The 25034-nt window shown below is 34.7% G+C and overlaps 1 protein-coding gene across 3 annotated transcripts in view; it reads right to left on the reverse strand.

Moving 5' to 3' along the window:
- Positions 1–5461: 5461 nt before the first annotated feature.
- LOC133173288 (protein capicua homolog) overlaps positions 5462–25034 on the reverse strand; it is a 61307-nt gene continuing 41734 nt past the window's right edge. For 2 of the 3 annotated variants that reach the window (XM_061308276.1, XM_061308277.1), the window contains exons 11-26: positions 22571–22739; positions 22219–22349; positions 21082–22064; positions 20376–20546; positions 18971–19100; positions 16537–16882; positions 16350–16450; positions 14005–14142; positions 12926–13093; positions 12481–12764; positions 12174–12329; positions 11663–11784; positions 11347–11495; positions 10443–10628; positions 10038–10181; positions 5462–9920 (exon numbers count right to left, since the gene is read on the reverse strand). In XM_061308276.1, the coding sequence (XP_061164260.1) occupies positions 9658–9920; positions 10038–10181; positions 10443–10628; positions 11347–11495; positions 11663–11784; positions 12174–12329; positions 12481–12764; positions 12926–13093; positions 14005–14142; positions 16350–16450; positions 16537–16882; positions 18971–19100; positions 20376–20546; positions 21082–22064; positions 22219–22349; positions 22571–22739 (3641 nt within the window). In that variant the 3' untranslated portion in view covers positions 5462–9657. The remainder of the gene's footprint in view (positions 9921–10037; positions 10182–10442; positions 10629–11346; positions 11496–11662; positions 11785–12173; positions 12330–12480; positions 12765–12925; positions 13094–14004; positions 14143–16349; positions 16451–16536; positions 16883–18970; positions 19101–20375; positions 20547–21081; positions 22065–22218; positions 22350–22570; positions 22740–25034) is intronic. The other variant, XM_061308278.1, reaches the window with a different exon arrangement.

A 25034-nucleotide genomic window follows, 5' to 3' on the forward strand; every position in this document is an offset into this window, starting at 1 on the left:
CGTTATTTTAAAATAGTAAATATATGAAAGATTAAACCAAAGCCATCATTATTTATGCAATATTTAGATTATAGTTTTAATATTATAAATGAAATCAAAATTATAGTATTTTCTATATTCCTGCACATCTCGCAGACAGTTGTTTGCATTTTGCATGCATATTAAGAGAAGTCAACACTCTATTTTTGAAAATCCAGGATATAGGAAGAACAAGCTTTGGGCTTTGCTAGCCACGTATTAAAAATTCATGTCAAATTTGAAATATTTTTCTCTCCTCTTGGTAAAAAACAGGCAATGTATTTGCATAGGTATAATGAGCAATTAGCCTTCAACCAAATTTCTGAAATCCATGCACCTTGGTAGAGGCGTCTGGCATCCGAGAAGGATTGGTTTAACACTGAAAATAGTTTACACATTTAAAAATCTTTTTTCCTGGAAATCTAATTATAATCAGCCCGCAGGGTGGGCTAAGTAAGTCATGTATTGAAAAAAAGAGGCGTAATAACGCCTTTTGGAAAGGTAATAACGCCTTTTTCAAAGGCGTAATAACGCCTTTTGGAAAGGCGTAATAACGCCTTTTGGAAAGGCGTAATAACGCCTTTTAGAAAGGCGTAATATCACCTTTTGGAAAGGCGTAATAACGCCTATTGGAAAGGCGTAATAACGCTTTTTTTTCGCGTTATAACGCCTTTTGGAAAGGCGTTATAACGCCTTTATTTGCGTTATTACGCCTTTTTCCGTGATATAACGCCTTTTTAAAAAGGCATTATTACGCTCTTTTTTCGCGTTATAACGCCTTTTGAAAAGGCGTTATAACGCCTTTTAATTTTTTTTTTACCGTAGTTTGATCCTAATAGGCTTTCGTGAAAAAAATCAGAGACAAAAATCAACTTATTAAGACAGACTTCTGAACATCACACGTAAATAGAACTGATTTTAGAATAGTACTTTGAATCTAGGGAAACTGACTGGCCATTATATTTATTTTATTCATAATTGAAAAGTCGCACCGACTCCAAAGTTGGAAAAGCCAACTTTTAAGTTGGAATTATCAACATTAAAAAAAATATTACGTGGCACTAATATGTTTTCGTACAATAGAAAGAAAATAATACATTTTAATCCAATTCAAATTCATATGCAGCATTACAAGCACCCAGTTGTATGTAAGTGGCACCTTCTTTAAAAGTGGAAACCCAGGATCAGTTTACACCGTCTCTGGCTTACATCATCTTTTCTTATCCGGATCCCCCCCCCCCCCCATTTTTCCCTATAAGTAATACAAATCAAGACGTTGTTCTGAGATTTAAACTATGCAAAAGACGGAGTCAACGTTAAGGAACAGAAATACGAGGATTTTAATTTTACTTATATTTATCAAATTATGTTTGCCTATACTTGTCTGTTAGAGTACATGATATACACGTACAATATAACCATACGAAAATATTAGGCTCCTAGACCGCGGAAGGGGGGCAGCCCCCCTCCCCTTTCTGAGCATAGTATATTACTATAGTAAATGTTCCTTTATATGCCGGTTGGTACCCCCACTATTGTTGTTGTTACATATGTAGGTCTAGCACTGGCAAATTGTAGGATTGGCACAGTTTTTTTGCCTATCAGATTTTTTGGGGGGAAGTTGATCCTCTCACTTTTTGGTCAGTTTAGGTTTTTTTTTTTTAATTTATTTATTTATTTATTTTTTTTTGCTTTTCTGATTTTTTGGAAATTGCCCCCCCCCCCCCCCCAACACGTTTGAAACCGTTGCTATGGAACTGAATATCACTTGCAAAACACTGTTAAAATCTATGTTATGTACTTAAATCCACACTTATTCATTTTTTGCAAATATTTGGTCAAATTTTCAAGACTTGTTTTCAGTGTTCTTACAAGAACTCCAAAAACTTGACATCTGCAGCTCAATATAAAAAAAATTTAAAGGAAAACTTTGCTCAGTAACGATAAGTCCCTTATCAAATTACGTAAAATTCATTAGCAGTGTTCGAATCATTGAAAAATACGATGGTTTACCTGATAAAGACTCCGTGAGTCACACTAATATTAATTAACGCATCTCTGTCTGTAAAAGGTTTTTGGTTTGATTTGTGGCGTATTATAAAAATGCATACCTCATTCTGGTTCAAATACATATGGAATTGTAACAAGTTAAAAATATGATTTTTTTATTACTGCCTTTTGTAAATACGAGGATGCTGTTGATTTTTTTTAAATGTACCCATCCTAAGGGGGGGGGGGGGGGTAATTTGATTTGATATTTTTTAGCTCACCTGAGCTGAAAGCTCATGGGCTTTTCTGATCACATTTTGTCCGGCGTCAGATAGCGTAGATTAAAGTTTGTTCAAATCAGGACCCTCGGGGTAGGGTGGGGCCACAATGGGGGTGGGGGGTGGACGTTTTACATTTAGATATAATGGAAAAAAATGTTTAAAATCTTCTCAAGAACAACAAAGCCACGATGATTCATATTGATATGGGACCATCCTCAGATAGTATAGAAATCCTGACCCCTAGAGGGAGGGTGGGGCCACAATAAGGGAAGAATGTTTTACATAGAAATATATAGGAAAAATCTTTAAAGAATCTTATTCTCAAGAACAAAAGGCCACAATTAGTCAAATATGGAAGCATCCTCAAGTAGTGTAGATTCAAATTTGTTAATATCTTGACCCTGGGGTTAAGTTTGGGCCACAATGAGGGGGTGCCCGGGGTGGGGGTGGGGAAAGTTTTACATAGGAATATATTGGGAAAATCTTTCAAGAATCTTTAAAAATCGGCTCAAGAACAACAAAGCCACGATTAGACATACTGATATGGAGGTATCCTCAGGTAGTGAAGAATCAAATTTGTTCAAATCATGACCCCCAGGGGTAGGGTGAGGCCACAATGTGGGGTCAGTTTTAAATAGGAAAATATAGGGAAAAATCTTTAAAAATCTTCTCAAGAAGAAGAAAGCCATGATTTGTCATGTTGATATGGAAGCATCCCCAAGTATTTTAGATTCAAGTTTGTTCAAGTCATCCTCCAGTAGTAGGGTGGGCCTATTATGGGGATCAAAGTTTTACATATGAACATATATAGGAAAAAATCTTTAAAAATCTTCTTTTCAAGAATGACAAAGCCATGATTAGTCACATGCATATGGATGCATCCCCTGGTATTATAGATTCAAGTTTGTTCAAACCATAACCCCCACCCCCTTCCAAGAGCAGGGTGGCATACATCTTTAAAACTCTGTTTTCAAGACCAGCAAAGTCATGATAAGTCATATGAATACGGAGGCATCCTTAGATAGTTAAGATTCAATTTTGTTCAAAACCTGACATCTAGAGGTAAGATTAACTAGAATAGGTGATCAAAGCTTTACATATAAATATGTAGGAGAAGAAATCTGCTGATGAAGAACAGCAGGACCATATTGACTAAGGTGAGCGTTGAGACCCATGGGCCTCTTGTTATGAAGAGGTCAAAAGAACTAAGATCATCATAATCTTGTCTTGTTTACTTGAGTCAGTTGTGCATTGCTAAGCAATGTCACGTTCTTTAAATACTGAGGTCCTCTGAGTACACAAAAACAAAGACCTGAGTATTAGTAATATAAATGCTCTTATTTTATGCCTATTTCGATCCAGCATCAAGGAAATGAAGCATACTTATATATATATATATATATATATATATATATATATATATATATATATATATATATATATATATATATATATATATATATATATATATATATATATATGATTGAGACGATGTATTGTATCAGAATTATGACTTCAATTTGCGGTTTTCTATAGATGAATCACTTGACCTTACATCATATTTCATGTTGCATAAAAATACCTTGTGATCGCTTGCCATGATATAGGTACTACGAACAAAGGAAGACTGCACTTAACGCCTGTTTTGGGGTCCTTTTCGGTTGCTTCTGTTGCTTTTATATCTAAACCTTATTTCACTTTTGTATGTTTATGAAAGAATCCTGTCAATTTGGAACCAAATTTAAATTCTTAAAATGATTTTAGACTGTGATACAATAAAATGATTCAATGTTTTTTGTCCTTACTGCTTTCCAAATATAGTGAATTTACACTTACCTGCCCTTGATTGAACATTAGATATGCATGAGAGGTGGAGCTAACATTGTAAAAATGGGTCTAAGATTAGGCTTGATAAATAAGAATGACATGTTTGGAAAAAAGAATGTGATCACTCTTTCCAATATCCCTCTCCATTCTGTATGGCACAAATACACTTCTGACAAAGGTTTCAAAACGAAACTAGCAATATGAGCACGTCAATGTAATTAAAGCAGATTGTATATCAATGCCAGATGACTTAACGTGTTCGAACACAATGTCCTATAGTTAGCACAATCATGCTACCTTACAAGTCACGTGGCGGAATTTAGCATTCACAAAGTTACCTGAGGTAGGACATCACGTGGTGAATTATAATATTCAACATGTCACAATCCTTGGTTACAACACAGAGAGCAAATGTAAGAAGAAGCAGTTTTTTCTCTTTTTAAACATGAGCGCATGTTTGTCTATTAATCTCCTTTTGACACATTATTATTTATGCAAATATACAACTACTGTTAAACGTAGAAAAATAGACAAACATGCGCTGACTATGTATAAAGTCAGTAAAAAAGTGGGCGTCCTCATTATCGTACGAAGATTCAAGAAATTGTGATGATCCCTGCCTTTGAAAACAGATTTGAACTTCGTAAATACATACTTTTATTAAACGTAATTACATTAAGTTGTAGATTGGATGTTAACTATTCTTGCAATGAATGAAAAGAAAAATGCCTCTTTTGAAAGATTATTTTGTCGCAAATTTCGCATTTCCTTAAGTGCAGTCATCCTTTACCACTAAAACCTCAACTGGTCACATAGTGAATTTCAACATGACAACCCTGATTGTATACAAACTTCAGATTAATCACTCTTAAAAAGGATGTGGACTACTGTTTATCCCAAGGACATGTGCTTATTGTTTTAACACTTAGTCCTTATTTTCCTTGTACTTATATTTTAAACCAAGACATCATGATAAAATAAGCCTACTAAACTGTTAGAGGAAATCATCTGAGAACTCTAGCCCCTTACCAAGTATCCAGAGAAAACAGCATCATATTTAGAGGTTCCCAAGTACAAATTTAAAAACTGCACTCAAATCCAAGGAACAGTATTAGTATACATGTACTCTGAAAATACATTATTTGTAAACAATGACTACAACTGAAAATTGGATGGGACTACTAATTACTGCATGTAGACATTAATCAGATCTCCCCCCCCCCCCAATCAATAAACATTTAGAATATTTGGAAACTTATCAACCCTCCCACTACATTTTTGTTTGTAAACACACTGTCTAAACAGAAGAGCTAAGAACTATTAAAAAATCAAACCAAGAGTTGACATCAAATATGACATTTATTATTGTAATTATAAAACAAATCACATATTTATAGATAACAGTAACATAGATGCTATGTTCAACAAAAGACCACATTTCATTATTTACATGTACTCACATACAAAACTAAACAGCCCTCTGATTCAGGTCCTCAAAAACAAGATTTTTTCTCTTTTCTTTTTTCTTCTTATGTTTGAGAAAATTAGGTATAAAGGAAAAGTAACAACCTCAAATAATTCTTTTTATTATTGAAAAAAGTTTGTTCAAAACTTAAGGATGTGTTTGAGACTTTTATGAAATTTTGATTGTAATGAAATATACACTGTAAATGTATTAGTATCAAGAACTTTGTTCACTATAAGGAAAAAACTCTGAGGAATGAAGTTTGTACAAAATTGACTTCTACAAAAAGGCTATCACCTCACTTTAAAGATCGTCCACTTCATACAATGGACCACACATCCCTAATTTCATTTGTAATAACCAGTATTTCATCCACATTCCTAAAGAATTGATTTAAATTGTTTCAAATATAACATACAGAAAGAAACTTATAAGAGATTCAAAGAAAATATAAATGCAATGAAGAGATAAAAGTACCGTAATAAAATTTGAACTAACCCATTGTATTTTACATAACTAAGGAAAATGCAAGCATACAGCTGACATATAAGCACAAGTTACATGAAAGTTTTAAAAGTCATATTGCAGGTCTACATTTAAGTGAACAGGAATAATTAAACTATTGCTAGAAAAAGCATCAACAAATAAGACAAAATCTAAAAACCTGCACATAGCTTATAACAACTTAAAAAAAAACTTTGTGTTTTTTCCCTGTATATATTTTGGAGTTAAGTAATTAAAATTCAGATTTTTTTATGTACTCTAATGAATGATTGCTAGGAGAAAAATACTGAAGATTTATTCAGAATTTATAAGAAGGACAGGTTAATATTGAAAGAATATTCAATTAAAAAAACCAAGAACTGGAACTGTCCAGAATGCACTAATACCCCAACTGTGTTTTTCAGGAAAGGTACCATCACTATTTACCAAATGTACATGGACTATAGTATTTTATAGATCTAGAGTGTGTTCACAATGTTAACATTGACAGTCAAAATTTATTTGCACATTTTATTTCGTATGAATGATGAACTATGCCACAGCCTAATAAAGCATCAAAATGCTATTCATTATATTGTTATTTATTAGATTGAAAAACTTCATTGCAACCATCTATCATCTTAGAGAGACATGACACTGCAATTTCTTTGTTGAAATATGAAAAAAAAATAATTAAAAATCAAATTATACAATATCCAAAATAAAAGGTTGGCCATCAAGAACTTTTTATGTCAATTTGACAGATATTATCAACTGCAAATTGAGAGACCTGGTCCCAAGATCATGAAGCAGTTTTAGACTTAAGTCAAAACTTGTCAATGGTCTTAAATTCTTACAATAGAAACCACCTGAAATTTAAAATGTTATAAAGGTTTGATTCCCTTTCATGCTGTTTATTTTAATTTTCAAGAATCAGTTTCTAATTCATTTCATGAATGACTGAAATTTGGACTTAAATCTAAGACTGCATCACGATTCTGGGTCCTGGCCCTAGGATCATGAAACATCTTTAGCTTTAGACAAAAAATGTATATTGTGCTGAAATGATTAAGAAATAAATCAGCAGTCCAAAATTAAAATGCTTTTTAACTTTAAAATTTGCACCAATAGACTACTGTTGTATGCAAATTAAGACTTTCGGTTCACAAGTAATTAATAAATATTTTATAAATGATTAAAATTTTGATTTAAGTCTGTTTTATTATCTTAGGGCAAAATCTTTAATTCTTTTGTCTAATTCCCTAGAGATATGGATAACACATGCTTGATCAGGAATGCTCCAACAGGAATGATACTAATAGCCTTCTGACATTGGAGTCATCTACATTAGCCAAAAAAGAGTTTTGAGATATTTGGCCACATCATTTTCTTTTAATTAAAGGTCACAGTGACATTGAGGTAGGGTGCTACCCATCTTTACAATAGATGCACTTACTGATAAAGCTTGATGATTCTAAGCCAACTAATTTTCCATTTATGAGCTTGACAGATTTTTGTCATATTGGCCATATCATCTTAAAAGTTTATAGTGACTTAACTTTAATGTGTAGCACACCTTCTACCCATGATGCACCAATTGACAAAGTTTGATGATTCAAGGCCTTATAACCTTTAAGTTACCATCATAAAATTCTAAAACAAAATGACTAAGTCCATAAAAATGAAAAAAACACCTGTAAAATGAAGAAAAATTGTCAAATCATGATTAAAATATCAGGTGCACATCTTTACAAGGTGAATAAGGAGTGAACAACTTTTCAGACAAATCCATGTACATGGAATAGTTTCTAAGAACAAGTCCAGACAAAATCATTTCTACAGACAGATGGACAATGCTGATTCCAATATACCCCTCCCCACATCTTCCTTTGTTTGTGTGTGTGTGTGTGGGGGGGGGGGGAGCATAAAAATGCTGCCCTCAAAATGTATCTGTGAGCAAAACATTAAACATGCATGTAGTTTAGCAAACCAGTTGGACCCCCTCCCCCTTCCCCCCATTTCCTCAAATTAAAAACAAAGAAATGGCAAATGAGCAATTTCTTAGCATGGCTGAGCTTTTGTTTTTGATGTAAACCTCATGGACAAGAAATTTTGATTTTCTAGTTGATTTTTCTGTTAATAGTATTTTTCCCCCTAAATTCATCACACTTACCTGTAATACAGGCAAGTTAAACTTGCATGCTACAAATATAATGCTTTAAAAGTGCCATTTTCACAAAGTGTACAAAATTTTAAAGAACAAAATCTTATATAGTTCAGTTTTCTTTTTTTTTTTTTGGCTATCAAAATAAACAAAATATCTGTGGTATATCTTTATGTATTGTCATTAGATTTGTAATTAAAAATTTTTTTTCCAAAACCTTCAAAAACAAAGTCTTTTATTTTTTTATTCTAATGTGACTGTTCACTTCTATTTAAAGAAAAAAATAGATAAAAGTTGTCTAAAGTGGTTTCCCTGACAACAATAATGATTTTTTTTTTTACCAAATAAAAGCTCATTTAAACATGAAGCGTCAATTTGCGCAAGGAGATTCATGATAGGTTTCACTTTCAAAAGATGTGAAAATGCCCCCCCCCCCCTTCCCCCCAAAAACTTATGCAAGGAATCTTGCGCATACATGTACATTGAGATTTTCAACACTTCTTTTTCAGCAGAGTATCATTTCTGTGATTTTATTTCTTAAAACAAGCAAGTGTATCTCCTATCTGTAATTCACAGTTTTTTAATACAACTACATGTAAATTAATGGACTTCATTTATATTTACTATAACACTTACCAACCACCTACATGTGTGTTGGTGGTGGTGGTGGTGGTGGGGGGGGGGGGGGGGGGGGAGTATAATATGAAAAAATGTGGAAATAAAATTGTGAAGTTTCATAATGAACTTTTGATCATTTAATAATAGCAATAAATCAATCACTGAACATGTACAGACACAACATAGGGAAAGTCTTAACATAAAAACTGAGACAACAATGTTGTCACATACACAGGGAACAACTTGAAGCTAAAACAGCTAGGAGACAAAAACAAGAACTCATTAAATAACAAACAACTCCAATAAAAAACAGTATCTATAACAGTATATATAATCTCATCTATAACTGTACACTGTGTTAGAACACAGAGAGAAATAAAATGTTGACTAAAATTCATGATCTGTACGTAAACAAAATGAGGGCCTGCCCCTTTTTCTCTAATATGACATATTGAATCTGCCATTGGTTATTTCTCTTCAAATTTTTCTCCCTTTGGCACTTCTATGGATTATTCCTTACACTAACCATATCAATTCAAGAATTTCACAAACTCTGAACTTGCAACACATAGCATCTTTTTCACAGAGATGCTTTAATTCAGGAGTCTACAGTGTCTTTCTCATACAATGCCATAAAATATCACCAAATTTGCCATTTAAAAAACATTTTTGCTAAACAAAAGTTCTGTACAAAACAAAATATTACCTAACACACAAATAATTTGCACTTTGATAATACAGAATATATAACAAATACTTGATCCAAAAAAAAAATATTTACACCTTGAGTCTCAAACATTAAAATAGCACTTTTATTCCAAATTACCCTCAGAGTGGGGAGGTAATGACATTGAATTCACTCCCCCTGAATCACGGCCATCTCCACCACCAGATGGCTCTGGGTTTGGAGCCGTCTCTGATGACCTCTGACCTGCATCTCCACCAGCTCCAGCCTTTTCTGCCGCTGCTGACTGGGCCATCATTTTCTGACGTACTTCCCTGATCTTCAACTGCAAACAAACCTTGCTGGGGAAAACAGACGCATGCTCTGCCTGAAAATTGGCTGTATCTTGGGCTAAAAGAAAAAAATGTACTCATCTACATGTTCTACTAATATAGTTATGTATATGTAAACTCCCTGTTTACATAATTAATGAATAGTGCATTTATTGTGAAATCAATTAAAATTAACCTGAGGGAAACAATCCAAATTGTTCAAAGAGCTGCATCACAAGCTGTCGTCTCTGATCAAGGATTCGTCGCAGGGAGGAAAACTGTCCTGCTGGGGAGTTTGGAGTTCTGGGGGAACAAGCAATGCTACCCTCTCCAAAATCCTCTGTAAATAATGTTATAGAAAAAGTTATCATAAAAAGAGACTATTTTTCTCCTTTTATTTGTTCTATTATTGAATATAATGTCACAATAAAAAGGAAATGTCCTTAGGACAGTTGAAAACAAAATCTTATCACTAACCCCTCTGCAAAAAATATATGCACGTCATTTTTTATCAATGTCACTGGATCATGCTTGAATAACCATTACCATACAATATTTAAACCCTTATTATAGTAGTTTCAATGTGTTCATTTTTTCTAACCTGCATTCTTTGATAGTGCCATCTGTTCAATATCAAAGTTTTTCCCAAAAAACATGTTATCCTCAAAACGAGCACTATGAGGGGTATGAGGAGTGTTGGCTTCTGATTCACTGGACAACTTCTTGTAACTTGGGCTTGGAGAAATTCCCTCCATTTCTGTTTCCCGAGGAGTTAGTTCCCCCGTGGCTGTAAAAAAAAAAAAAGACAAAAAAATATTTTACTTCATAGCATTTAATAGACACCATTTAAATGTTAATGTAGAATTTGAAGTACTGACCTAAAAACTGGTAAAAGTTTTAGGCTACATCATAAAAATATTAAATTGCAAAGTAACATTTTCTTTCAAGCATGCAAAATCTACTTTCTAAAAATTAACAATGAGTCAATGACAGCTGTTATTTAGCATTACACTCAGAAGACAAAAAAAAAAGTTTTGTAGATTAAATCAGAAAATTAAAAAGGTCCTTTTCTTATTCTACACACTCGGGCACTTGACACGATTTTTCAAAATTTTTTCTCTTTTGATAGATGATTTTGGGTGATTAAAATTCTTGCTAGGAAATGGATAGAAATCAAATGCTTCTGACTGGAAATGCACTGATGTATGATGTGTAAACTCTAGTATTGATATTGATCTCGAGGATTCTGACCTCACACATTAACCTTATAAGTACATTATAACCCCTAACATTGATAAAAGACTTTCTTAATCAGTACACTGACTTAATGAGGACATTCTATTTAGAGCTCTGACCTAGTGAGGACATTTTCTCTTGCACTGTTTGTACTTGCTGATAATTCCACACATAAACCTTATAAGGACATTATAACCCCTAATGTTGACAAAAGACTTTTTTAATCAGTACACTAACTTTATAAGGACATTATTAACTAGAGCTCTGACCTAGTGAGGACATTTTCCTCTTTCGCTGTTTGTAGTTGCTGATAATTCCTCGAGGACTTTGGGGGAGAGGAGATGACATATCTGTCTCCTCAGGGATAAACTGTGGCAATCGGTCAAACTTCTGCTCAAAATCCACCACCTGTAGCACTCTGAAATCAACGCATTATAAATCACTGGAATAACCCGAGAAAAATTGTTGATTATGGTCAATATTCCAATTAGTAAAGATGTTTATACTGCTGTGGTTTTTATTTTATCTTTATAAATGTTCATTTCTGACTTTAACAACAAACAAGACCCAGTCCTCATTGCTTACTTTTCCATTCCATCCTCACATTTCTTCTTGAATGTGACCTTCTTAGGGCTCTGAGCTGGACTTTGGGAGGGAATAGAGGAACTCTGGGATAATGAAACAGGCAGGGGAGGGGGCTTATGTTTCTAGAAAGTACAACAATAGAATTATTAATATTCTAATGAGTAGGACATAGGTAAAATATTTCTGCATTATAACAAATGCAAGTACATGTGCTTACAAAGAAAGATAACTATTGTAAGACATAAGCTCTGCTCATAAAATATGTATTTTAAAGTAAGAGGAATTATTTCCCTTGCTTTTACAACTTATATGATTAACATTTTTTTCACTTTATAAAAATGGCAAATCATTTAGTCTTAGTAGCAAAAGTATTTTATTCATTTGGACAGGATGTATCCTTCTAACTATTTTACAAACATTGTTTAAACTATCATTTGAATTGACACACCATAAACGTAGAGGATAATTCTTATTTACAGTGGTCACAATCACTTTATATTCCTGTACTTACTGGTCGAGGGCTGAGAGGGGTCCCAACTGTTGTGGCAGGGGAGGGTGCGGGCATGCTCTGCTCTGGTAGTGCAGCATGCACCGGAGATTTCTGGGTAAAATGGGTGCCAGGTGACTTTTCCTCACTGGAGTCAGGTCCAGAACTTCCCTTAGAGGTCTGAAAAGTACCAACAAAGATTGCAACTTTACATTGTTTAAACTGTATAGCATAAAATCTTCCATTTTTCTATACACACTGATCTAATCTAATTATGAAAATATCTTAAGTTTCCAATTATTCTAATGACAATGTGGCATACAGAACTTACCTTTCTTTCCCTGCGAGGAGTTACTGCCCCTGTCTCCACAAGTTCTTTATATTTTCGCCCCTTACATGCCCTCTCCTGGCGAATGTCACCCTCTTCTTTTCTCTCCTCCTCTGCCTTTGAATCTGAAGCTTCAACCATTGCAGGATTATCCAGTACTAGCGGAGAAGGCTTTTGGGGCTTGTGTTGCCCAATCATTGTAGGTGGGCTTCTGTATGCTGGTTGTGGGCTTGGGGCTTTTGGGGCAGCAGGGCTGTTAGCAGCAAGGCTTGAAGAATTTCTTATGCCTTATAAAAAAAAAATACAGTACATTTACATGTAGGTTGTGTTTCCTTGAAGTTTTTCCTCTGGTGCTATAATTACTATAATTACTGATATGAAGATTCTCATTTATGTCATTATTCTTTTTTCTTCTCAGCATGCAACTTGCAAGTAACAAATTATTTACCTTGAGGGGTTGGAGTGGATGGGAAACTTTCAGTGGCCACAGGAATATTAGCTATTGTAGCTTTTACCTTCAGAGGCCTTGCATTCTGATTATTTCCTGACACAAAACCAATGTCACTTTTCTCTGTGGTTGTCACTGCTCCTGAAGCCTTAGGGGTAGGGCTTGGTGCTAAAATAGAGTAAATGTGCTCATCATGAAATATTTCATTAGAAATTAAAGTCACCGAGAACGAAATAAAATTAGTTACTTTACATGTATCTATTCAAAAACATTCCATATTTTGCATAAATATACTGGTACATTTAGGTCATGTGCTACATTGTACAATCATGACTAGTGCTACATGTATCAGCTGTTCTTTGCAAGATATCTATACAAAATCATATATAGGCAGTGTGTTCATGTAGTAGTTACCTAATGGTAGCAATGGTTTATATTTTCACAAGAGTGAAGTATGTGTGAAAATATCGAATTATATATTGAATTATATTAAATATTGAACTTTCTGTTTATTACATTTTCTTTGATTTTCCCTTTGCCTCTGTATTTTTGAAATACAGTGAAATAAGCTGAGGTGTCATAGTTGAGACTTCATAGCTATCTAATGCGATTAAAAACCTTGTAAACTTGGATTTTAACAACGTATTTGGAGAACCTTTGGTAGTTTTATTTTATGTCAGAGTGGTTTATTTAATGTCTCTGTCTCATTACAGACCAAAGAGTATTTTTACAACACTCTTTTTGAATAGAAAGAAAATCTTGAGTTTTGCTGCACTACTGGTATTCTTTCAAACAGTGACAAGATATCACTGTGATACAGTATAACTCGGTTATAATGAAGTCGCTGGGACCTGTTAAATAACTTTGCTATATCCGTAATTAGTAATATCCATATAAGGAATTCATAAAATTTATATGACTGGGGATCCAAAAAAACTTCGCTAAATCCATGAATTCGCAATATCCGTGTTCGTACTAAATGAGTTTTACTGTATCCTTTCACACTGTGACAAAATATCACTTTTATTCAATGAATAATTACAGTATTTCACTGTTGAAAATGTAATAATTTACATTACCTGAATAGTATACAAATTTCCCTTGATTCGTTGCAATGGTTTGCTGCTGAGGGATGTTCTGGCTTAGACCTGGACTTGCGGCTGGGGACCGCATCGCCTGAGGCTGAATCAGGACCTGTTGTACCCCTCCCTGATTATCTGCAAAATTATCATCATTACAAAATCAATTGTAACATCTTTGAATACATGTATATTCCAATACTTAAAATTATGTCTTCTGTATATGCTCCAGCATTTTCCTCCTAATATAACTGGTACATGTACTGATAAACGGGGAACCATTCCCAATGCCAAAAACATAGGTAATCAAAGATTACGAAGCTCACCTCGACGAATGTTATCTACATGTAAGGCAAATTTCACATCATATTTTTTTTCTAGTTAGGGTACATCCCAAGATCAATATCCATGCAAGTTTGATTTAATTATAGATCTGCTCAAAAAACTTTTGACCTAATTAGTAATCAAGAAAATTTTGGTCAGTTCCAACATCCAAAGCAAGTCTGGAAGTTTTCATCCTTAGATGCACCATCTATGCAAGTTTAATCATAACAGGCCATAATATTATATAGCTACTCCAAAAAATTACCCTGGTCACTCATCTGGAAAATGTACGTCAGATTCAGAATCCAAGGCAAGTCTGGAAGTATCCATCCCTAGATACATCATCCATGCTGATTTGGTTAAAATATGGCTAAAATTCACTCATGTGGAAAACCTAGGTCAGATCCAGCATTCGAAGCAGGTTGGTTAGTGTACATCCCTAGATGCATCATCCATTAAAGTTTGGTCCAGGTAGGGCTTATAGTTACTTGGGAACGAGACTACTCCTAAATCTAAACCTGGTCTCACATGTGGAAAATCTAGGTCAGATCCAGCATCCGAAGCAAGTGTGGTACTGTCCATCCCTGGATGCATCATCCATGCAAGTTTGGTCCGGGTAGGGCTTATATTTACTTTGGAATGGACCTGCTCCTAAAACTTTAACCTGGTCACTCATCCGGAAAATCTAGGTCAGATCCAGCATCTGAAGCAAGTGTGGTAGTGCCCATCCCTAGATGCATCATCCATGCAAGTTTGGTCCAGGTAGGGCTTATAGTTACTTGGGAATGGACCTGCTCCTAAAACTTTAACCTGGTACACATCTGGAAAATCTACATCAGATCCAGCATCCGAAGTAAGTGTGGCCATGTCCATCCTTAGATGCATCATCCATGCAAGTTTGGTCAAGGTAGGGCTTATAGTTACTTGGGAATGGACCTGCTCCTAAAACTTTAACCTGGTCACTCATCCGGAAAATCTAGGTCAGATCCAGCATCCGAAGCAAGTGTGGTAGTGTCCATCCCTAGATGCATCATCCATGCAAGTTTGGTCAAGGTAGGGCTTATAGTTACTTGGGAATGGACCTGCTCCTAAAACTTTAACCTGGTCACTCATCTGGAAAATCTACATCAGATCCAGCATCCCAAGCAAGTGTGGTAGTGTCCATCCCTAGATGCATCATCCATGCAAGTTTGGTCCAGGTAGGGCTTATAGTTACTTGGGAATGGACCTGCTCCTAAAACTTTAACCTGGTCACTCATCTGGAAAATCTAGGTCAGATCCAGCATCCGAAGCAAGTGTGGTAGTGTCCATCCCTAGATGCATCATCCATGCAAGTTTGGTCCAAGTAGGGCTTATAGTTACTTGGGAATGGGACTTGCTCCTAAAACTTTAACCTGGGACGCCGATGCTAACGCCGACGCCGGGGGTATAGCATAAGCTCATCTCGACTTCGTCGAGGTGAGCTAAAAATGCAGATTTTTCCCAATTTGAGACTAAATATTCCAAAGTCAACTGCCAAAGAACAGACTGCGATGACATTGTAATTCTTTTTGTAAAAGATGTTGAACTAGTTAACTAAAATTTTTCACTTCTTCTAAATCAAAAGTAGAGATAAGCTGTAATATGGTGAGGCGCTTGTTCTAGACAGCCTAGGGTTTGTCACTGAGAACTTGAAAGCATGAAAATGTGAGAACAATATTATGTCAAACAATGAATACTTGTTATTTATTCTTTAAAACATGAATTAATAGTTAATGAGTTTGGAATAAGCATAATACAATGTACAACCATCATTTATGATTTGTTGATATGACAGAAAATTCTGAATTTTTTCTATTTCAATGCTACTTTTCCCAGATTAGTACAGGAACCATTCCCATTGGGTTGAAAAAATAATTGCTGTGCTCCCTACGTAAAAATTAAATTCCTAAAGTATAAAAGTGGAATTTTAACATAATTAAAACCTGTTCCATTAATTTTAGTATTTTTTTGGATGAGTTAATTAAAAAGTAAACTCTTACTTTGCTGAATAGATCCTACATAGGTCTGAATGTAAGCTGGGGAGACTGCTGGTGAAGGGGAGGCAACTGATGCTATAGTCACTGACTGAGGAACCATCACCCTGAAAAGGTATAATATATTTAAAACTGATTTTAAGATCATGGATCTTAGGCTAGAAACTGATAATAATACTGAAATAACACCAACTTTTGCTGTGTGGGCAGAAACTGGAATCTCTGCTGCTGTTGCCCCATTGTTTGGTACTGAGCCCCAGGAGTCAACACCTGACTGACAGGATACTGTTTAGCTTGCTGCATTTGAGTAACTTGCTGTAACTGGGTGATCTGCCCCTGGCCTGCTACCTGGGTGGGAGTGTGTGGAGTTGGTATGTGGGTACGGGTCTGTGGGTGAACCTGAAGCTGTGTGATTGTGGCACCAGGGGTTTGGCCCTGGAGCTGGGTGATGGTTTGTTGCTGTTGTTGGAAGGCTCCCAGTGACACAATTGGCTGAGCCAGGGATACTGCAGGTATCTGATGTGATGTTGCTACAGCTCCTGTAATATTGAGATCAATGCAGAAATTAAAAAAAAACAGACAAGAGATCCACATTCCACAATCTCACCTCTTTTGACAGTGAATGACTTATGTGTGCAACAAAAACACTTTCTTCTGGCATAAACTTTGAGAACATGTGATTCTACCCTTTTTATTTTGTCTAAATCATTAATGAAAAAAGTCTATATATTCCTATGAAAATGTTTAACTTAAATGCCCCTCAACCACCCAACGACCTCCATGAACATCAATGAATCTCCACTATATGAATATGCTATCTTAATTTGTTTTATTGTAGTCCACCAGTTCACTGAAAATTTAAAATAATTTTCCTATCTAATCCAGTATAAACTCTGACACCCCATACAAGCCCTTGGGCCCATGATTTGGACAAATCTTCATAACGTCTGGTTGCTTGCATATAAATTGATTCATTTGACTACTGTGGTTTCATCATTATTCATTTAACACTGATTTTTGTGGATTTCATTGTTGAGTCATCCACGAAATCAAATGTCCAATGAAGTTTGGGTTGATTTATAATCAAGAAAGTTTTTCTGACTATTTTCAATAATAATATACATGTAAGTGGACCCCCTCCCCCCAAAGGAAAAAAAAAAAAGAAATCATCATCTGACATTTTGTGAACTAAATACATTTCTCAGAATATTTTGCACAAAACTACTACGTCTGTCATCAAGGTGAATATACCAATAGTATTTTCCCAAAAGCTGATAATTAATTGTCTTAAGTTCTTAATAAACTCCAACAATCTAACAGTCAAACACCGATTATCAGCAGTACAAATTATCTCTCTCATTAAATAAAAATTCCAGTAGAAAATTGTTTATTACTCCTATTCTTAATAGGCTTAAATTATGAAAATGATTACCGCAATTTAATGCTAATTCTACTTTTATTTTACATATTTAAAAACTGACCATTAGATAACTGGCATATATGTTACAATAACTAAATAAATCAAATAGAATCATATTTGTTCAAATCCTGACCTTTCCAGGTAGGATGTGGCCACAATAGATTTCAAAGTGTATCACAGAAACATACAGAAAAAGTCTTGGAATCTTTATTTTCAAGATCAGCAGGACAGTAATTACTGTGTTCAGAGTGTCACAATGTGACAGTTTTGAGGAAAACTAAATTTGTGGATAATGGTCATACCAATAAAATTTTGTCACAATTTTACTTCATTCTTTCTCTCTGAATGCTTCAGCCTGAACCTTGAAGCCTTTACAGCATTTATTACAGTACATAAAAAGAATGTACCATACTTTTCTGTTTGATTTGGATACAACTTTTCATAGACTAACACTGAGCACTGAACTTGACCAGAGTTGCCACAGCCTAAAATGTAGGTCAGTTGAAGTATATGGAGCATGCATTGTACTTGATATCCTGTCACCCTTTCTGCACATTTTCTTTAAATATCCTCTGAGAAAGGCTGAGATGAGCCAGAAAGTAAACTAAATGCTAAAGTTATGAAAATTTCATTTAACCAGATTCAAGGAAGCACAAGATATACATGAAAGTCTGTCAGTCAAATGTAGTCTCCAAAGCATGGTCACATTTCCTATCCATAGATGCATCATATTTAGCAAATTAGATTTGGATACCCATTAAGATAAAGGATCTGAACTTTGAGCTTAGTCTTTCATTTACAAGAAGGAAAGACAGACATGGTGAATCAGTATATCTTCCCTACAACTTTGTTGCACATTTCACAAGAAATCCAAGTCATTCTATATACTTGCATACATATAATTCAGTCTGTCTCATTTTTACTTAAAATATATGTAAGAACTGTGCAGAAGGTAGGTAATCATATCTTGCCTTTCTTGAGGTCAAATTTCTATTACAATAAATAAAATGAGGACATTATAACCAAGTTCTTTGACATTTTAATGTATTATGTTATTTAAACTTTGATCATCTATAAAGCAAGAGACACGATTCACAACTAAAATAGAACTGCCAATTAAAATACATATGATGAGGATTACGTAGTGTTATGTGTTTAATGTCAAGATAGATAGCTGGTTTCTGTTAAGAGTACATGTACTACTAACCAGTGGGTAAAGGGGAGGGCTGATTAACTATCTGGTACTGGGTAACTGTCACAGGGAGACCCTGTTGTTTGGTGGCATTTAGCACAATCTGTTGCTGCTGTTGCTGAGGTTGAAGAAGATTGCCTTGACCCTAAAGAAAAAGAAAGGAAATGACATAGTTGAAGCTTACAATTGGACACAGCTGTGACTTACATGTACGGTATTAAGAAGAAATTGAAGATAATGTAAAATACTTACTGACCAATTCTTAAGCTTGAATTTATCTTAACATTTTTTAATATATAAACAAGTTCCTTTATGTTTTATATCTGACTGAAATTGGTTAAAGAAATATTAACTTTGAAATAGAAAGAGATAAATGGATGAAAGAATAAAATGGAAATGATTTTTTTAATGCATGATTAACTTAATCTGTTAAATATTTAATACATGTAATTAAGATGTATGTGTGCATGTATTTTTTTTTCATAAACCCAACAAAATTTTTTTTTTAGTTACATGTATCTTGCAAAATGGGCAACTCCTGTATTAGTACTTTAAATGAATCCTAAAATGAATGTTTTCAGAAAAAATTTATACAATATGTCCCGTTTACTATCAATACTCTCTCCAGATGAAAGATTTTTATTTCGTTAAAATACAAACAACCCAATACGCAAGTTTCGAGATTATCTCCCTTGGTGCGCTCTTTCGTGACAGAGGGGAATTTTGTTTCAGCATAAACTGGCAGGTGGGACAGTTGTTTATATTGGATAAGTTACATCATCTATACTGGTCTATCATAACTGTCTATCGGGATGCTCTCATCAACTCGAAAATAACCTAATTTTAGTAATGGCATTAATTTATTTTTCTACCCCAAAATCGGAAAAAAAAACTAAAATATCAATGGATAATACATCAGAGGAGGGAAGAGACATGGATCTCCAATACACGCACATCTGATCTTTGCACGCCGACATTCTGAATGACACATCGACTTTTTCCCTTATAATAATTTCAAAGGGTCCATCATTTCTTTTAGAAAAGGTTTGTAATCAAGGAAGCGTCTTTTTCACAGAAAACTATGAGGGTTCTTTTAATTTCAAGTATCCTAATTAAAAGTAGATTTTGTAAAACATGTAAAGTATAGATCAACACAATCATCAAAACCATCACTGTTTGACATTATGTATTCACGTATAATCTTTCCATAACACTAAATATATTTTAAAAGCCCTCGCCATCGCGTATTTATTTATGCACGTTGTGTATTAACCTGTCCCACTTTCATGCTGATATGGATACTTTTTGCGCCTCTATTGTTGGAGAGCTACAATCTCGAAACTTGCGTATTCTTAAACTTTTAAAATCAGGATTTACTAAATCCAAACAGCCTCTGACAGGTATAAGCCCTGGTTTGTACCTGGAATTTGACTGGGCTTATCTTGATTCCGGACCCAGCTGGAGCCAGCTGGATCTTTTGTCCAGTATGAACTGGCTGAGGAGAGGGTTGTAATGGATAATGTTGCTGGTGCATCTGAGGTGGTAGTGGAGAATGTAAGGGAGCCTGTGATTGGTTACCACCAAAGGACAACTAAAGGTCAAAATGAAAAGATGTAAGCTGATAGGATGAACATAATGAAGCATCACAGTGACTTGAAATTACACTGTAATGGTGCCAACTTTCACCTTGTAAGATAAGCCTAATGAATTTTACATGAAGTACTATTGAACATATGCTTAAAACATTTATTTACATGAGGGAATTGCTAAAAACATGGTTTAGGTTTATGAGAAAAAATAATGTCAAAATCTCCTTTGAATTTTTGAATTAATTAAAAAATCACTTAAAAATTGTTCCATGAATGCCAATAGTTTTACTTTAGAAAAATTCCCATGAACAAGAAGCAGGTGTTCAACAGTCATTGTGTTGAATGAAATTCTGACATGAAAAACTGCTAGAGATTTGGAAAATTTGCATCTGACAGTAGATATAGAGAAAAATGGTTTAGACTACAATCTACATGAAATTCATGAATGCAGAGAAATTGTTATTAAGAGAGAAAATGAAACATAAAGTAATGATCAAATTTTAAGCTTTCAGGTGTTGAGAGTGTGATTTAATTTACCTGTTGTACTTGTCCACCAGGAAGGGCCATTTGCAGAAGATTTTGGACTTTGCCTCCATTAGGAGTCTCCAATCTCACTGAGGGAAGAATGTATTGAATCTGTGTTGGTTGAAGTCCTGGCTGGGAATTCACAGCATTCAATACTGAAGGTGTAGCTGCTGTTTGATTGGTGGACTTCAGTTGCACTAGATTTGTATAAATAGTAGTAGGAGTTTGTGAAGGCTGTGATTGGTGGTTTTGAGGTGGAGCAATATTTCTTAGTGTTGTGATGAATCCTCCAGAGACCTGATTTGTTTGAATTGTGGAGACTGATGTAGTTATGGCTTTTGTTACAGCTACAGGACTTCCAATATTTTGGGTATTCAAAATAGTATACTGAGAGGCTGGAATGTTTTGCAGGACAATTGTGCTCATTCCTTTAACACCATTGTTGGGACTGGTCTGAATTTGCTGAATGTTTGGAACTCCTGCCTTAAGAGTTGTAGGTGTGGCAATATGTGCTTGCTGCATTGAAACAATGGGTTTCGAAGCAATGGGCACAGGAGTGGTAATTGGTTTGCCCATAGTTGAGAAAGTGGGCATCACCATGTTGTTCTGTACCATATTTGTAGCTATGGTCTGATTGGGGGCAATTAGTTGCACATTGCTTGAAGTAACTGGTTTAGTCTGATACTGTAAGGGTGGGGTTACAGCAGGCTGTATGGGCACCTGCTGAGAATTGTTCCTCTGCTTGGACTTTGTCACTTTATTAATCACCTGACCTTTGGAATTCTGCTTCCCAATCACAGTTTCAGTGGTTGTGGACACAATAAGCTGTTGGTTTTGCGTTGTCATAGTGATATTGTGGATCTTCATATTGCCCACTTTAATTGGAGGTTGTTGACAGAGTCTTGGAGTGCTATCATGCTTAGCATGAGATCCCTCCAAAACACTTCCTGTAGAGGCCATTCTTGAATGGGCAGTTTTTGCTCTGAAGACAGCACCTAAAATATCAGAAATGCAAACTGAATGTTTTCTGCAGTAACATACATGGTAATTTTAATATTTCTAACATAAATATCAAAGGAATCGCTTGCATCAAAATTCAAGTTTAAAATAAAGTTTTATTACTCTCTCTACATCTTCCTTCAAACAAACCTTTAGGCTGGAAACCAGAGCCTACACTGGATGGTCTTGGAATGTGTTCAGCCAAGTCAAGCCCTGCCCCAGGTATTGATGACTGAACAACCTTGGGCTGACCTTCAGGCAACTTCTTGATTGGGGTAGGTCTGAAATGAAGAACAATATATGCACTGTAATGCATACTACATGTACTATCTTACAGTGAAATTTTAACACAGCTCCAATTGTTGAAACACTTTTATGCTGAATGTACAGAAAATCAGCTATGAAGTAATAATCCTGTGATGTTAAAGAACTAAAAAAAAACTTCACAAAGGGCAAAAAAATCCATTCAATCAAGAATTTAACTCTGGAATGGTTCAAATACCTAAAGGCTATATCAGTGGGCTGATTGGAGGGGGAAAATCGTTGCTGTGGGAAGGCCTTGTTAATTTTGTTCTCTGTAGGAACATCTTCCTCCGTCTGGGAGTCCGTCTCGCTGTCAGACACGTGCTCATGACAAATTAGGCTTTTCCCTTCTGGGTCACTCTTATCACCTGCAAAAAGAATACAAGACACCATAAAACATGTACATGGATGTCTTAATAATACACATTTCATATACAAAAATATCTCAATAATACACATTTCATATACCGTATTTGGCCGAATATAATACGCATTGGTGTAAAATACGCACCCCCCTTTTTGAGCCTGAAACTAGGGGAAAAAAACACAGTTCGGTTGTATTATACGCAGCAGAAAATTTTACCAAGCGGTGTTCTGAACTTTTGAAAATCGCGGTAATTTGCTATGAAAATCGGCACGGAGATAAAGTGCCAAAAATTTACAGAACACGATATTTTATTCAAATGCGTTTTTATTTTTTAATCTTGACTTTCCATATCGCGACAATCTGGAGGAAATTATTTATTTTAACAAAGCACGAGATAATGTTGCATTCAAGTATTAACAGAGTTTATTATTAATTTTTTTTTTAGTGAACGGTAATATTGAAATTATACATCGCCGTATTCTAACTATTCTTTGTGGAAATAATTTTATTTCAACAAAGCACGAGATACTGTTGCAAGTTTAACAGTTATCATATTTATTTTTAGTTTAAGGTAATCATGTTGAAAATTATGTTAATTTAACAGGGCAAGCGATATTGCAACATCAAAGTATTCACAAACTACGATTTTCCTCTTTTGAACTTGAAATTAAATAATTAAATAAATAGCTGATGTTATAAAAATAAAATCAAAATTTAACTAGTTATAATTGTAACGGGGACCGTTACAGATGTTCCCCAAATGCTCCCCAACACCCTTTTGGGGTCTTATTTCCTGTAAGCTTCATTAAATAAGGCAATGAAGTATATTGATAGGTTTTTGCATTTCACGCGCGCGCACGTGCATGCATGTGCAGGATGACCATGTCATCTCATCTATACTATTAATGCATCTTTATATTCTCAGTATCAAAACATTTCATCAAAAAATAAATAAGTTCCGGCTATATCAAGTATATTGGTCATCTTAGCATTGCACGCATGCGCACCTGCATGCATGTTCATAATGACCATGTCATTTTGTCTACACTTATAATATGTCTGTTTATTCTTAGTATCAAAGCTTTTTATAAAAAAAATATAAAAGTTATGGCTATATTTAGTATATTGGTCATTTAACACATTGCACGCGCGCGCATGTGCATTCATGAGCATGATGTCCACATCATCTTGTCTACACTTTTAATATATCTGTATATTCTTAATATCAAAGCTTTTCCTAAAAAAATATAAAAATTACAGCTATATTAAGTATATTGGTCATTTAACACATTGCACACGCGCGCACGTGCATGCATATGCATGCATGCATGTGCATGATGATCATGTCATCTTGTCTACACTTTTAATATATATAAATATTTTGAGTATCAAAGCATCTCATCAAAAAGTATAAAAGTTACGAGTATATCAAGTATATTTGTCATTTTACGCCTTGCGCGTGCGCACATGTGCATGCATGTGCATGTTGACCATGTCATCTTGTTTACACTTTTAATATATCCTTATATTCTGAGTATTAAAGCATTTCATCAAAAAATATAAAAGTTACAGCTATATCAAGTATATTGGTCATTTTACACATTGCACGCACGTGCGCGCAAAATGACTTTGATTCCGCAAATCTACATAACATGACTATTAACCCTAAAAAGGTTTCACCTCAATCGGATGAGTAGTTGACGAGATCACTCGCGGACAAAAAAGTACCCAGGAAGAAGAAGAAAAATAATAATAATAACTAGACTCTTGTTGCCATGGCAACAAACAAGTCTTCCGTTCTTCTAAATCTGTAAGAATTTGCTTTTTTTTCTGTGTAAAAAACATACATTTCGTATTTACTGTGAAAGAAAAAAATAACTGGAAAAAAGTCCTTTCAGTACTTAAGGTACTTTGATTTTCATTATCAATCTTGTATACATTTGGCACCAATAAGAGATAAACGTATATCATTAGCAATTTTAAAAAAAAATTGTTTGCAATCATTTCTAAGACAAACAAACAGACGAACGAACACCGTACTATCATAAACTTCATTGTGTGTATATTTTGGCATGATTGTGATGGTGTTATAAAAAAATATAATGAATTAAGTTAGTTTCACACTAAACGTAAAGTCACTGAGTTTTATAAAGTTATAATACCAAGATTCGACAGCATACCTATAAGACAGATTATTCAATTACAGTAATTCTTCAGCAATCGATTGATTGATTGATTGATTATACGTATGTTGTTTAACGTCCCTCTCCAGAATTTTTCACTCACATGGAGACGC

The sequence above is a fragment of the Saccostrea echinata genome, unplaced genomic scaffold, assembly GCF_033153115.1.
Source record: "Saccostrea echinata isolate AGI-Se365-2 ecotype Australia unplaced genomic scaffold, CSIRO_AGI_Sech_v1 ptg000056l, whole genome shotgun sequence".
Taxonomy (NCBI): Eukaryota; Metazoa; Mollusca; class Bivalvia; order Ostreida; family Ostreidae; genus Saccostrea; species Saccostrea echinata.